The following is a 16,478-nucleotide window of genomic DNA, read 5'->3' on the forward strand; positions in this document are numbered from 1 at the left end:
GTGGGCGGGGCTTCTCAATCACTGCCTGTTGCTATGGCAACACATGCATCTCACTGGCTTCTTGTAGCATATAGTATAGTCCAGCAGTAGCCCCTTTCGGGACCCTACGTAAAACTTTTTTGATATTTTGTTGAGTTTCACGTTGGGTCCCTGCTCGCTACTGTATTTTCGTATGGAAATTCCTAAATGCGGATGTGGAGATTCTCTCTAAAATAGGCCCCGCGGCATGTGACGCCATTATTTTCCTTGAGTTATTCTGAATTCGGTAACTTTAAGTAGCTATACATCCCGGTGCGAATATCTCCTGTGGCGCGGAAGCCGTTAAGTATTTTTAATCTTTGTTTGACCGATTTGGTCGCTTTATTTCTTCTTGTTTGTTTACCGTTTATTGTACCGCCTCCCGGTGTGCGGTTGGCTTGTGAGGTTACGTCCCTGCCTCTGATCTGCTGTGTCATAGCTATAGCGCCACTAGCTAGCCAGATAGGCGGTACAATGAGGTGTCAATAAACAAGAAGAATCCAAGCTTCCAAATCGGGCAAACATATATTAAAAATACTTAACGGCTTCCGCGCCACAGGAGATATTCGCAAAGGTATGTATGTGTACTTATACTTTACATATTCAGAAAGCCTCATACTGAAGAATATCGTCAAACAGCGCGGGGAGGCGTTTTAACATGTACACATGAGCCAGTAAATGTTTTAATCAGGTGGCATGGACGACGAGGAACAGGACCCAATGCACTGGGTCGAACAAATGTCAGAAACTTCAGTAGCATTTGGGTTCTGCTTGGAGGGCTAAGTCCAGCAGATAATCAGGAAAAACTCATAGCGCAGCGGATTGGTAGAAAATAATAAAATACATGAAAATGGTGCATAGCAAACAAAATGCATGAAAACCAATGTGACTCTGGGCACAGATGTTACACTAGATAGAAATGCAGAAAGTGGTAGGCAACCTTCATCATCATCAGAAATGACAGCAACAGGGTGTGGATGTAGTCCCTTCTGAGAAGGCACTCGCACCAACCTATAAGAGTGCAGACCAAGGAATCTCTTTCAGCTAGTGAACAAAAACTTATTTATGAACGATGTGCACCTTTGTCATATAATCAGTTCAGGAATAAAAAAGAAGACATATCACAGGTCATTTTCTAATCACTTGCTTTTTGATGGGCAGAGAGGACATTTATAAATAATTTTATAAAGGTCTTAATCGTTCAATTGTTCATAAGCTGTCCAGCCGGCTCTCATAAACTCCAATGTTATTTCACCAAACTTCCGGTGTGAGTTCAACAGACCCCAGTGCAAGGAATCTGCCGGCTGGAATTGTTGGATATAGAAAATGACGTCGGTGTCTCTTCCTTCAAAAAGAGATTCCTTGGTGCAGACAGAGAGCCCCTACCAGCTTCCCATCTGCAAACATGGGCCAATTGTATTCGCTGCACCGCCCGGTCATGCCAGAGGCCTCATGGAGTCACACGGAAGCTCTCTGTAATATCTTTACCCCTGCACTGCCCGGAAGCTCTCTGTAATATCTTTACCCCTGCACTGCCCGGAAGCTCTCTGTAATATCTTTACCCCTGCACTGCCCGGAAGCTCTCTGTAATATCTTTACCCCTGCACTGCCCGGAAGCTCTCTGTAATATCTTTACCCCTGCACTGCCCGGAAGCTCTCTGTAATATCTTTACCCCTGCACTGCCCGGAAGCTCTCTGTAATATCTTTACCCCTGCACTGCCCGGAAGCTCTCTGTAATATCTTTACCCCTGCACTGCCCGGAAGCTCTCTGTAATATCTTTACCCCTGCACTGCCCGGAAGCTCTCTGTAATATCTTTACCCCTGCACTGCCCGGAAGCTCTCTGTAATATCTCCGTCTACTGTGTGAATGCAGCGGGGCTAACTGGAAACTGTGGAAAACAACCAGTTTTCTCCACCACAGAGAATATACAGGCCTAAACTAACACAAATATAAATTGACCACTTCCTTGATAAGTCAGAACAATGCAATAGATGGAACTTTAATTAAAGAAAGACTCACAGGGAACCCAGAAACCCCCCTTGCACAGTGGGAGGGGCCGAGAGCAAAGCACGAAAGAGAACAGCAGTGCATGTGTTCGATCCCCCCCTTTTTTTTGGCAAGACAGCCTGGCTCAAGTGCTTCCTCTGAAATTCTGTACCGGTCCAGCACAACCCTGCCAGGGTCTGTTGTGACTGGGCTCAGTGTGAACGCTAAACTTTCTACAAGCGCAGAATGTGATGCAATCCGTTGTGTGCTTGTGCCATTTTTTAAAAATGTACAATTTCATGAGGAATGCCAGGTTGAAAGTAGTTAATTGCAATTTAAATGTTATCTTACCCAATTATGCATAATCCTTTGTTAGTGATAGCCTGCAATACAGTGTAGCTTAATTCAATATGGCCGTTAACATCACCCTGCGAACATCAGAAGAAAATCTGCCATTAAATGTGGAGTATTTACATCAAAGAATAGTGACATTAATTAATGTGTAGTGTTCCTGTTAAATACATGAAAATACAAGTGAGCGGGCCTGCTGATCTGGTTAGTAGGGCCACTGGGACGAGCAGTGTATTACATGAAAATGTAACTGGGGCATGGGGCAAAGATTTCCTCTTTTTTTTTTTACCCAAAGGATTACTGGGGCTCTGGATGGGGGTACAAGGAGTAACACACACGAACATACCATAGGAGAGGAGTGCCAATCTTGGAACACAAAGGGACCCAGAACAAACAGAAGGGAAACAGAGGTGACACAAAAATTAGGTGAGGCATCCTAACTGAAGACCACACAAGCTCTCTCTCACACCAACTAACTATTGCACACTGTACCAATTTGGCCTACTGGCAATCCAGTTACAGTGGAGCTGAAATAATGCCTGGTCCATGTGCTACACGGACCATCATGTAAAAACAAACACACATTGACAAGTTGAACTGAAGCTCTAGGCATTGCATTCTTGACCCATCTGACCTACTGTATATCGTGGCTGTTAGTTGCAGATGTATAACCCATCAAATGCAGTCATCGGATACCAACTCCTAAAAGTTAGAATAGCAAAACATAAGCAAGAATACTGCTGAATGCAAACTAAGCTATGAAGCAAGCAATCAGATCTCAGGCAGACCTCAAGTTTACTGAGACTCAGTAAGAGGGGAGATAGTCAAGTGACAAAAAATATAAATATCATCGTACTAAAATGCTTAAATGAAATGAAAAGGACAACTTTTGTTTTTTTTTCAACCAAGGTTCATGTTTTAGGTTGTCATTTGCTGCTTTCTTTCGTTTTAGTAATTTTAGCTATTTTTGACATAGGGGGTGGGGGCATTCGAACAACTAAATACATATTTTTGTACACAATTTTACGACGATTTCTTTAATATTATTTAGGCTACTATAGTCCTACTAGACCTCAGGAAATTACAACTGGCCACACAAGATCACAGGATCTACTGAATGTGAAGGGGGGTACTATAGGGGGATGCCATACTGTGTGTTGAAGGCTCACCTCCCCCTTGACATTCAATAGATCCACTGATCTTTTGTGGCCAAATTTTATGGGGTCTAGTAGGAATATAGTAAAAAAAAAAAAACATATTTAGCCCCATGTTCGAAAAAATCAAAAATATCTCAAATTGCTGAAACGAAAGAAAGCAGCAAATGAAACAAAATTTACGCTCATCTTTTACTTTCTCCAATAACAACCTAAAACATGAACCTTGGTTGAAAAAAACTAAAGTTGTCCTTTAATTTGAAACTGGGGGACATTTATCCTTATGAAGGGTCTTAATGCATCCTTTGTTCTAAAACAATCATTAGTACTTTTTAAGTAACGGGTTTGGAAAGCTGCTAAGCCAGTGCATCTACTGCAGAGGGGCAATGTGTATGCAGTCTTAACGCCTGCTTAATGTGTGAATGAGTCCTTAATGGCAAATTACAAGGCTTTTAAAAGCATCCATTTACTCAGCCTTAATTATGTTACAAAAAGGAGATTAGGAAGTGCAGCCCACAGCTAAAGTGTCCATTCAATACAAATTAACACTCCAGATTTTACAGTAGGGTGTGCTCCTCGCTGTGGGTGGTAGACTGTACTGTGGATAATATGAGAGTGATCGTTTGATTTATTGCAATTGCCACATATAAGGATTTATTTATTGACCAAGGAATACATCTATGAATATGTACATTTGAGAAAATGGTGCTATACTTGGCAGAAATGATGTGTTGAAAATGGTAAATTTTGTTATTTCTGGTAACCAAAGATTTATATATATATTCATTTCTATATTGATTTTCTCTACTATGATTAGTTGCACCGGCGTGTGAATCTAGATTACTGTAAACCAAATCAAGTGTGAGCATCATCAACTGTACAACACATTTTCCAATAACTGTAACGGTGCTCGAGTGGCGCACTGGTAAAGTGCCTGCCCACCACTACAAAGGTTATGGGTTCGAATCCACCGTGGCGTTTCTGGCTTTGACCAGCATCTATTCTAAACGAACACAATTGGCACGTGTTTGGGGGAGGAAAGCCGGGTGAGGAGGAGGGGGGGGGGGGTGATATTTGACACATATTCCTACGGGCTGGGGCAGAGCCCACCAGCAGGTTCAGCAGGGAGTGTTGGCCGGTAGTAGCAGCAGGAACGAGGTCAAAACAGTGCCCGACAGGTCGGTCTCGAGAGATGAGACCGACCGGCATCACGTCGGTCGGTCTCATTACGTGAGACTGACCGACAATGTCGGTCACTGTTTTGACATCGCTGTCTCTCAGGAGTAGAATGAAGACCGACAGGTGAGTCAGTAGGATACAACTAGAAGCCTGGGCAACAGGGTAAATGGTCACGTGCATAGAACGCAGATAAATCAATTAAGTGCTACAAAGTAACTAGGATAAGAGGTAAACATCAAACCTATGCATCTAAACCACTGGTCCAAAGGGACCGGAACTATACTGGAACCCTAGCCCGATAGTAGAAAGCAGATGATGTTAGAAACCGGCTAACCCGTTTTTAACCAAACAGTCAACAAGTGCTACTAGCATGTAAACAAACACAGTAAAATATGTCAGACGATGTTTCTAAAACCTGTCGTTTCTGTAAAGAAACTATCATAATATTAATAATAATAATAATAATTATTATAATTAACCCATTCTGACCGGGCACCCATTTTGGTGTTAGCATCATGTCGTGCTTTACCCATTGAAAAATAGAAGATGTACAAGCTCATATCGCGCCACCGAGTGGCGCGATACGAGCTTGTAGGTCTGCTATTTTTTTTAAATCTAAAAGAACGACTGACATTTTTAGAATCTGATCTCAGGTCAGAATGGGTTAATCAGACCAGTGTGTGTCCAGTGGAAACCTTGTATGAATCTGATCTCAGGTCAGAATGGGTTAATAATGTAATAGCCAGATCGATATGGTCGCAAGTTACCACACTCATTCCCTGAAGAAGGCCGAAAGGCCGAAACGTTGGTAACTAATAAATATACAGCATCGTGGCTACGAGTGTGCAGCCTTTTTCTCTTTTTTACGCAAGTTACCACACAGCCTGGGGCACACTTAAACTTCCATGCTCGATTGCGCGGCCAAAGGAAGCTGTCTTTTGCGTCATTTCCAGGTTTTTAGACAGTTGGTGGATGGAAATGAAGCTCCACCCACACGGCAAAATGCCGCTGGGGAATCTGGGCAAGCTTTTCCGGGAATCTGCCGACGCAGCAATCTGCTGCATAAAAACCTGGTCTAAAAACCTGGAAATGACGCAAAAGACAGCTTCTTTTGTCTGCACATGGAATCTTAGGTGTAGTTACACGGATAGTGGGAGCAGCCATGTTTGTTGTTTGATGTCATCGAGTGACGGCACTGATGGCCAATCAGCTGCTGCATCAGATTTCGATGCAAACTGACACCGCCGTAGAAGAGTCACCAGACCTGACGATTCAGGGCTAGAGCCAGGCTACTGGAACGGCCATGGTCACAATCAAGATAACAAAAGAGGTGCATTGTTATTGCCCTCAGTAGGGCTGGACCAGCCCTCATCTTTCATCATCTTATATTAACCAATATGCATGTGCACAAAATGGTACAGAACTGGAATTATAACCAAAACTTTTGTCTATTTTAGAGACATGTAAGGAAAAGGGGTCGCCCTAGAAACACCTGGTGCAGAGACCTGGAGGCAGACATCAAGACCATGAAGACGACCTGGAACCAGCTGGAGAGAACAGCTCAAGACAGAGATGCCTGGAGTTCGCTTGTTGACGGCCTATGCCCCAGAAGGGGCAGTAGGCGTAAGTAAGTAAAGAAATAATTAAAAAGCCAACTCACTCGTGATACTCTTAAAGTAGGTTAAAGCAATTTTAAATAGAATTTGTTGCAATATAATGGAGCCACAGCTCCCAGCAGTCTGAAATGACAATGTTACATGGCATAATGTCAAACATGACCACCTGCAAATCAGCGAAGTCCAATTTTATGTCTATATGTGTTACTCTCTCCACAGCATGAGCATGCTAAATATGTGTTCAACCGAGCCAAAAGCTTAACTGTAAAATCAGATCTGAGAGACTTGCAGCGCACAGAACAACACACACCCTGGTGCCAGCCAGAGACCATTGGAAAGGAGATTGTCGTAGCAACACCCAAACCTATGGTTATGAGGCTTGAACTCATTACATTCTGTTGAAAAGCTGTGCAGCACTACCACAGGCTGAACAGAGGGGAGTGGGGGGGTTCAATCATGTTGTGGAGTTGGGTTTTCTGCTTCAGATTATGCAGACGGGTGTTTGTGGGTGGGGGTTTTGTGGGGTGTGACTCTGTTAGGAAATCTTATCCAGCCTCCGTTTGGTCTGGTAAATAATGGAAGAAACTGGTGGTGGTGGCGACGGCTGTGTTATAAGCAATTAGGAAAGGGTAAAATAGAAGATTAAAACATCGTCTCTCAGGGGCATAAACATGTTTTACGATTTGACTGAAGACTTTCTGCAGGGTCTTCCCATAAGAATGCTTTGGTGTAGTGGCCTTGGCTTGTCAAGAGGACATAAGCCTGATTTATTCCAAGATATACTGCCAGAAAACAAACCGTAATAAAAAGCACAATACCGGTGAATTGGAAGGTTGGGGAATGTTGTTTAGGCAAAAACACATTACTCAATAAGCCATAACCATTATGCTATACCATATCCAACAGCAACACACAGACTATATGTTCACAGAAATTGAAGAGATAAAAAAGAGAAGGACAGAAGTAACGCTCCTAGAACTCACAGGTTAGGTTACCATAGAAACGGCTGCTTCTGAATGATTTTGATAGGAAAAAAGGGGAGCAAAAGAGGAGTCCAAATTGTAGCATCATCCACACCAACCCCCTCTCCTTCCTCCTGAACAGCCAGACCAAAGCCAGAGCTGCTGCAGTTTCCAACAAGCCCACCCACCATCACTGACAGCAGCACCATTTCTACAACAACTTTGCGCGTGCGCGCGCACACACACACACACACACACACACACACACACACACACTATATTGAAGGTTATTGCTGCCTCCTACTAAACAGTATTTAATCCATCTATTCTAGGGTAACCATTAGCTTAAATTGTCTGAACAGAGCAGGACAACACTAAAGAATGCTGCGATTTCATGTAAAATATGAATATATAACTGAAAGACGTTTCCAAAAGGAAATGCTACCAGATTTCGACCTTCACCTAACTGTATCCATTCATCCGCAAGCAATTATACTAGCAACCTTCACTGCTATGAGGACCCATCACTTACTCTTCATATTTAATATGGTAAATAACATCCTCTCCGTTGGCGGCAGTCAAGCTTTTGGCTGTTGCTGCAGAGTCTGTTTGAGAGGTGGAGGCTCCACTACAGTCCGAGTTTAAAACCACATTATTTCCATTATTGTCTGTGGTTGCTGTGGTCTGTCCAAGACCGGCCTCCAGCTTGCCATTAGTCCTTTTGGGAGGCCGGCCAACCTTGCCTTTGGTGGGGGGTGTTGGTCCCTTGGGGGCTCGTGTCACCTTGGCAATGCAGGCCTCGAACCAGGCACCGATGCTCACGTCCCTGCAGTCCACCAATTCATTGACCTGAGGAGACACATACAGACAACAATAATAATCCTCTGGCGAGCAGATTTAATAAATGATTTGAAGATTTACAGTTTGCCTATGGATTTGGAACGAACTAGTTTACAATTCGATTTATTAATAGTCTGTACTTGCTTAAAGGTACTGCAATCAGAGGCGTGTGATGGTCAAAGCCAAACATAATTTTAACACTTTCTGTACACTTATTTGAAATACATTTCACATACATAGTATAATCATAATACCTGATGATCAGGTTTAAGGGGGGTTAAAAAAAAATCACGGCACGGCATCTTTATTCGATTAATTGATCTTTAAGAAATTCTTCAATTAAACTTACAATTTTTTGAACATACTGCGGTTCTATCATTGGGCGGTATTCTGTGAATGTAATGTAATGCCGTCTGCTCACCCGCATGGCCGAGGAACGCACATGTGGGCCGGTTAAAAGAAATTAGTCCCCCTCCCTCATTGGTAGCCACGGAAACGTCTCTGCTTTTGCATGTGATGTGACAGGTGCACTTTTATTTTTTACTTATTATTTTTATGAAATTGTGATGTCACTATATCTGGTGTATTTCGATTGGGCCTTTTGTATCAAAGGCTTTCAGCTTTCAGGAAGAAACCACAAATACACAGGGAAGACATATTTAAATATTCTAACCACACCTGGGGCTCTATTAGACTAATGTTAACTCATACAAAACAGAAAAAGTACAAAAATCCCAGCACTCCATCTTTAAGGAATCTAAAATGCGTTTTGTATTATTTCTGTAGATCAGCAAATGCAGATTTTTATGTTAGACATATAGGGAAATTAAGATTCTCAGATTTGTTTTTAAATGCCGCTCATCAACTAACCGGTTAATCGATCGATAAGGTTATCAATGAATTATCAATAATTGACATCCCTAAATCTGATTTAATTTAGTAAATAAATGCCACCTCACTTAAAGTAGGTTTTATTTGTCAATGAGCAAAATGACTTCCCCCTCAAGATTTCTTTAATTTGGTCATGTCATGCACCAACTAGTACATGTCAACCAATGTGAAGAACAACAAAAAACTACCAGTGAAAATTACAAATCGTTTGATAAATTCTCCCTCGTTAAGTGTCTGCAACAGGCCTTTGAAGATAGATGAGGTAACTCGCTGCAGCTGTGCATTTACATCCTGCAAAATGAAAAACTTACGAAAGATTTTTGCAGCCTTGGTGCAAGTTGGTGGCAATATGCAGTATGTTTAGTAAATATGCCCTTGAGACTTGATTTTATGGCATCAGGTTTTTATTTTATTTTTCTTCCGTTTTAAAACCTCTGTGTTAATCGAGGAGAGCTGCTCCCCCGGGATCCATAAAGGATTCATTCATTCCTTTCAGCATATTAAGTCCTCCAGAATTGTGAGAACGCTGTTATTCAGGAAAATGCATTTACAGTCCTGAAATGAACCGGTTCAAGTCCTTTGACATCTTTTGGCTAAATACAGTAACCGTTTCTCCAAAATCAATGAAAATAACTCTGCAGTGCAGTAGAATGAGTAGATACCTACTTACTACCATGGAAAGGTATGTGTTCTTGACGTCCTGTGAGGTCTAACAATTTACCAGTCATCTGCTTAGTCACTCTGCCTGGCTTCTAAACTAGCCTACTGGCACAAACAAAGTCAGTCCAACACATATAATCCCCAGATAGCTAAGGCTAGCCAACCGGCGGATCACAGAGTAGCATAAGAGCTCACGCAACAATGCAACTGCACAACCACAACCGCATACGGTTCCTGCTTATGGGTCCTGCATGGCATGCCTCAATTTTCAATGTGTAGTTGGGTCTGTGCCTGTCTGGCAGCAGTACTTGCAGCATCAGCCCCCCTGGAGGTTGGCTAGGCCTGATAGGCGAGATCATTATGATCACACAAAGTATGTGTCACTGGTTGTGTGCTTATCGTGAGCGTGTGTGTGTGTGTGTGTGTGTGTGTGTGTGTAAACTAAGTTTAATGTGAATCGGAGGGGAATAAGAGGTCTGTACGATAGACAATTTGGAGATTAAGAATAATAATGCAAAGAATTTAGGGCGTTCCTTCATATTGGGATGGTATCAGGACTAGTTTCCCAAACAGTAGGCGCTGGGGCCTGTTTCACGAAACTTGGATTAGAGATTAAGCCGGGATTTAACACATATCCTGGCTTAATATATCCTGGATCAGCGATTAACCGGTTTCATGAAAGCTGGTTAATCTTGCCAGATTAATTTAACCAGTTAACCTGGATATGTTGAGGCTTGATTCGGTTTCATGAAAGTGATGCTACATTAGTTACCATGGAAACTAATGATTTGGACTTAGCCTGCTCCGGACCAGGCTAACAGCCAGGTTTAACCTAATCCTGATGTCTTTACTGTTCATTAAGCAGTCAAACTGATCACAAACCAATGATGTTTTCCAGATTTATTCAATTATTATGGGTTTATGTTGCCTTATTTGTATCAGTCTGTATTAAAGGACTAATTTAAGCACTATATAAAATCAAATAACCAAAATAGGCTGCACAACATCATGACAGCTTGTGAGCTTGTAGATCAGCTGCTTTTGGTGAATGTTCCCCATAAATAGGTTTGCTGTCGTGCAAGTGCACGGTTAAGAAGAATTATATTATATTATATTATTATTATTATTTTTTGTAAAAGTGAAAACCACTAAATATTACCATTACTCATTGTTTTACAACATATTACCATTGTAACGTTTCACCCACTACTAGTCCTACATACTTACACCTAGAAACACCATTCAAACCTATTTAGGTTCATCCTACGGTGGACATGTGCCTGAAAAGGAATCTTTGAAATGTTTCATAGTTTTAGAAATATAGTGCTTTCAAATTTGAGACATTTATAGGCAGATAGTGGCACTTCAAAAAATCACTTTCACCTAGACCATTCACACTTTGTAAAATTCAGCTTACTGTGGAGACACATGCTGGAACTTTTTACTTTGAAATGTTTTGTAGTTTCTGAGTTATTTAACTTAAACGCCCAATGCATTCTCAATGGCAATAGCACAAACTTTGGCATGCTACATGAACCCATGACCCTCACCAGTCTGGCCCTGTCTGGACAACAACCCCCTTCCCCAAAGGTAGCTCCCTCAGAGGAGGGAGTTATGGCCAAATATCACAATGCGACAATATCATTATGCTTACAATATTAAGAATTCTGTTTTAAGTTAATAGTAGTGGTAAAATGTAAACTATATTTTTGGGGTAGTTAATCATTCAGTCTATCCACTATTGAGAGTATGTTCTCTCTTTAATTACAGCAGCAGTATTTATTTTAGAAGCTTAAGTCCTATCAAGTATCAGTAAGTCTTGAATAGATTAGTAAAGATAATGAGATATACAGAAGGGGGCTGTAATGCAACTATTAAGGATGCAAACTGCCTTAATACCCCATGAAGAAGAAGGATCAGTAAATCTGTGATCCACATAATGGGTCTAGAGACGTTGTTCTCTACATTGAATTTAGATTTCCTCGCCCAAGCCCCAGACATCATGTTAGGCAGAGATCTCCGATCGTCTGGCTACATGGGATTAACAGATGAATTGTACTGAGACTGGAATGGTTCTCGCATGCACGCACGCACGCCTTGGCACAACACAGTAACAGCAGCAGATAAGAAATGTCCAGAATGAAAAAACAAAAACACTTATTTTTTTGCAGGGGGGGGTATTGTCAATTCCTGAATTCCCAAGGAGATTATATTAAGTGCGTTTTTAGTGGTAAAATAATTTTAGATAAGCACCACAACCTTGATGACCTTCTTACCAAAGAATGCGAGAAAGTGCGAACGGGCAGGATTCCTCATGGGCAAACAAGAGAGTAATTAAAGCTACCCTCCAGACACATTTTAAATGTAAAGATACTGATTAATAGTTGTTCAACATGGTTTTCCCCACATAAAAAGTACAAAAAATAAAAACGCCTTGAAAAAGGTTCTGGAACCACACCTACGGTACTCTTTTTTTCTATTTAGGACTGAGGATTCTAAGAACGCCTTCTAATCTAAAGGTTTTCTGAAAAAAATAAAAAATAAATATTACGCACACGCACACAGAGGTGACATCGCATAGGTGCTCTGATTTTTAGGAGGTACAGAGAAGCTTCCCAGCTCCGCAACATCCCAAAGCCTGTACCACTTGTGCAAGGACGCACTGTGATTGGCAAGTAGTCTTTGAGCAGCAGTTGGGACAAACGCTCACCCCAAAACATTATTACTTGCGCAAGCAGAGCACGCAAGTACTGCGATCGGCTGGGTGAGTTTGTATGTATGTATGTATTTGGTTAAAATGGGTAGGGTTTAAAAAAAGGCAAAAGCATGCTCTGTTGCACTGGCCTAAAAGTGGGTCCTTAAAAAACTGCTTCAACTTCTGAGATGTATGTATGTATGTATTTAAAAGGGGGGCTTTTTGTAAAATCCCAACCCACAATACCTTCATATATTTAAAAAGAATACCAAAATAGGGTTACCAGTGAAGGGCAACATGCCTATTCACTGGGGACTATGCAAGGCAGAGGCGTCCACCCCCCTGAGTCCAAGTTAGAGTAGACCGCATACCTAAATGTTTGCATGCATGCATGCATACATACATACATAGTTGTAAGTTGGCATCTCGACAGAGTGCATTTATAGTTTACGATCGGGACGCAACTCGAACGGCACTGAGTCTGCTCAATCGAACTTCGCAAAGTTCGGCACCGCAACTCGCTTTAGCTCGCTCGGTGGTGTCTTACATGGCTCCGACGTGGTCACATTCTATACTTTATCGGTGCAAAACATAGCCTGCAGTTGTTGTAGGCGAAAGGCACAAGCAGTTTAGGCTTTAGAATGTCGCCCCAGCTCCACTGGACAAATGTGATAAGGGAACTATGGTGACAAGTTTTGCACATAACAATGTGTATAGTGTACCAATTTCCGGACTATAAAGCGCACCTGAATACAAGCCCCACCAGCTAAATTTAGGGAAAAAAACAAATGTGTACATATACAAGCCGCACTGGACTATAAGCCGCAGGTGGCCATAGAGATAGATTTAGAAGGTCCCCTAGTGGCCGTTAGCTGTAAAAAATCCATAGATTAGCCGCACCGTTGTATAGGCCGCAGGGTTCAAAGCATGGGAAAAAAGTAGCGGCTTATAGTCCGGAAATTACGGTAAGTCATTCTTCTCAGAGGAGTTAACCGCTTTGTAGTCTCAGTAGAAAAAACTAAAAGAGAATATAAACAGTCTTGTCCCAAATAAGACACCAGCTGGGAAATAACCCAGTATCTGGGATCTCTATGGCACTATGGAAGCTTTTTTTTTCCTTTTTTACAAATTAGGGTTAGGGCTATTCCAAAATGGTTCCACAAATGTTACACTATAGTATCCATGCACCCATTCTCACCTTGTAAATCCCTATGCCAGGATCAGTCAATGTTGTCTTCTTGCCGGATGTGGATGGCTGGGTGTCTTGTGCTGGGCTGGAGGACTTGGACACAATATTGTTACTGTTGCAGTTTTTGGAAGCACTGGGGTCTGGCTCCACTGTGTTACTGGTGGTGACGCTGCTGCTGCTGCTCTGGCTGTTGACGGTAGCAATGTTGTTTGTGTTTGTAGAACTAGCCATGACCACAGCAGACACCACCACCGGTGCAGGTTGGTTCTGTCCCGCAATCCCAAAGCCAGGGGGAGGAGCTGAAATACAGGCCACACCCCTAGTGTCTTTGGAGGCGGGGCCGTCAGGAGGGTCGGACTGGGAGCGAATCAGCAACTGGACGATGTCATTGAGGCCCACACTGTAGTCAAAAAGTGTCTGGCCATCTTCCATCTAGAACAAAAGACACAGACATGAATGAGCATCAATGCACTGATGCACAGACACGCAAACTTGTTTTTTCACGCGGGCGCTTGGACAAATGCAATGATAACGTACACATACACAATATTCTTTGCCGATTTCCTAATTTCCTTCCGAACGGATATCTGTGTGGTCAAATGAACACCACTGGGTTGCAGAGTGCCCTTGGACGAATGCTTGTCAAGGACGAACAAAGAACACAATAGAGAGAGACATTATTCCACTGTGCCGCTGTGAAAGAAAACAGCAATAACTGATAGCACTGAATGTTGAATTAAAGACGATAAGACTGAAACTTCAAAGTGATTATGCCTAGGCCATAAACTGTTCAAAATGACAAAACCTGACTGTTAGGCCATAATTTCATCCTATTAATAAATCGCATTGCAACCTCTTACATTCCAAATCCATAGGAAAAAACAGACATGTCTGCAGCATACAAATAAGGGCAATGAGTCAAAAACGGTCTCAAGCAAACAGAACCACAACGGTGGATGGAATTCAATCCTGGCTTTACCTCCACTCCCCATCCACTGCAATTTTCGATCAAATAAATAAATAAAATGAATAAAATGTGATAGGAAAGGAGATGGTGCGTGTGTGTGTGTGGGGGGGGGGGTGACCAGGTTGCTATGACAACCAACGAAGAGAAACCCCCCACCCCTCTTATTCTCCAAGGCTTGATTTATACTTGGTTGCACGCCGAAAATAGCCGATCTACAAGCTCACAACGAGCTGCAACTCAACACGTTGGGAGCTTGTAGATCGCCATTGCGTGACACCGGTGTGCAACTAAGTATAACAGCGCTTTAACACCCTTTCCCACCCCAAGGAACCCGAAGGCGGCATATACACGCCATCTCTGTCTTCGCAGCCCTCACTCTGGCTTTCAAACGGTGAAAAACAGTGCATTATCAGTCATGGTTGGTGTCAGAAAATGACTACACTAAGAAAAATATCCTCCTCGAAAAAAGAAAAACCTTCATCACAAATGTCCATTAGTAACCTATTATATTATTATTTTTATTTCCATTTAACATTTACTGAAAGCAGGCGGCTACTGCTGTGAAAACCGAGATTATGGTAGACACGGCAGCAGCACATTACAGGCGCTATTCACTTTAGACCTCAACTCCACAACCCCATTGTGTTGCAGAGACAAGAATGGCAGCCGTTCCCTCACTGCGCTTCTACTACAATATAAGGAAGACGGCAAAGAGTGGTACATGTAGATACTAGATGCATAGCGGTAGAGTGCTACGGAGGGAGTGCAATTTCTCCATCCCTCTCCATTTTTAATAGTCTCGTGAAATTGCAGTTGCACGAAAACAGCCATGCAGTGGTTGCTATAGTCACCTGCATGTCTGTCTGTCTGTCTGTTTGTGCAACTGTCTGACTGACTAACCGACTGAGTGTTTGGCCATCTGCCCGACTGTGCACAGTTTGCAGTATAAAAATCCATCTCATGCATTGTCGCGCTGTCGTCGGGATTCTGTGCAGCTGCATTAGGGACCAAAGCAAACAGGCATACAGACAAACCAATAGTACTATGAATCCTGAACAGAGCAAAATATAGTTGGTGGGCACTGCAGTGAACAAGCTCAAGCTTCAAGTGCTTTGAAATTAGACAAAGAGATATAGAGTAGACACACACAAATGAAAAAGGAAATCTTTCACCCAAGTGCCCGAAAAACAACATTTTTCAAGCCTTGAATGAAAACCCATACACCATATCCGAGTTCTCCCACCAATCTTTGCCAACCCAGTTACGATCAGTACATGCCTGGGTCGAAATAAGCACAAATCTCATCACTGCCATGTTTTACTGCTTCGTAGTGGGTAGGAAGAAGCTGCATGATATTCAACAACCGGCCAAACAGGTAACGTTATACTTGTGTTAAATGCTTTTTCACATTAATGTTATACATTAATGTGTTAAATGCTTTTTCACATCTTGTGTAGAAACATTGGACATGTCTGTGTGGACAGTATTATAGCACAATTACGGTGAAAATCTTAAATCAATGTGGGCTTTCAAGGCATTCAACTGGAATAAAAATCATCATTACAAATATTTTTACTAATTAGAAAACTACTCTGCAGCCCATTAGATTTCTCATCTAGGAATAACTAATTGCTAGAATATCACTGAACAGACCAACTTTGAAAGACAATTTCTAACTCCAATTTACTGTATAATATTTGGGCATGGGGGCTATTATAAAGAAACAAGAATGACTCAAGTCATAACTGCCAGATGCAGCAAGCTCACTATGGCTTTTATCTCCCATTGGCTTAGAGGATACGGCTTCATGTTGCAGCGTTCAGACTATGGCTTTTATCTCCCATTGGCTTAGAGGATACGGCTTCATGTTGCAGCGTTCAGACTATGGCTTTTATCTCCCATTGGCTTAGAGGTACTAGAGGCAGCCAATCATGAAAAAGTGTCCACTGGCACTAGGTCATCACTAG

At 42.2% G+C, this 16,478-nt stretch overlaps 1 protein-coding gene across 3 annotated transcripts in view; it reads right to left on the minus strand.

The window, feature by feature from the left end:
* uhrf2 (ubiquitin like with PHD and ring finger domains 2) overlaps positions 1-16,478 on the minus strand; it is a 41,253-nt gene that overhangs the window by 18,106 nt on the left and 6,669 nt on the right. For all 3 annotated transcript variants that reach the window (XM_083793204.1, XM_083793203.1, XM_083793202.1), the window contains exons 2-3: positions 13,554-13,976; positions 7,802-8,118 (exon numbers count right to left, since the gene is read on the minus strand). In XM_083793204.1, coding sequence (XP_083649330.1) covers positions 7,802-8,118; positions 13,554-13,976 — 740 coding nt within the window. The remainder of the gene's footprint in view (positions 1-7,801; positions 8,119-13,553; positions 13,977-16,478) is intronic.

Source organism: Protomyctophum parallelum (genome assembly GCF_964188405.1).
Source record: "Protomyctophum parallelum genome assembly, chromosome: 21".
Taxonomy (NCBI): domain Eukaryota; kingdom Metazoa; phylum Chordata; class Actinopteri; order Myctophiformes; family Myctophidae; genus Protomyctophum; species Protomyctophum parallelum.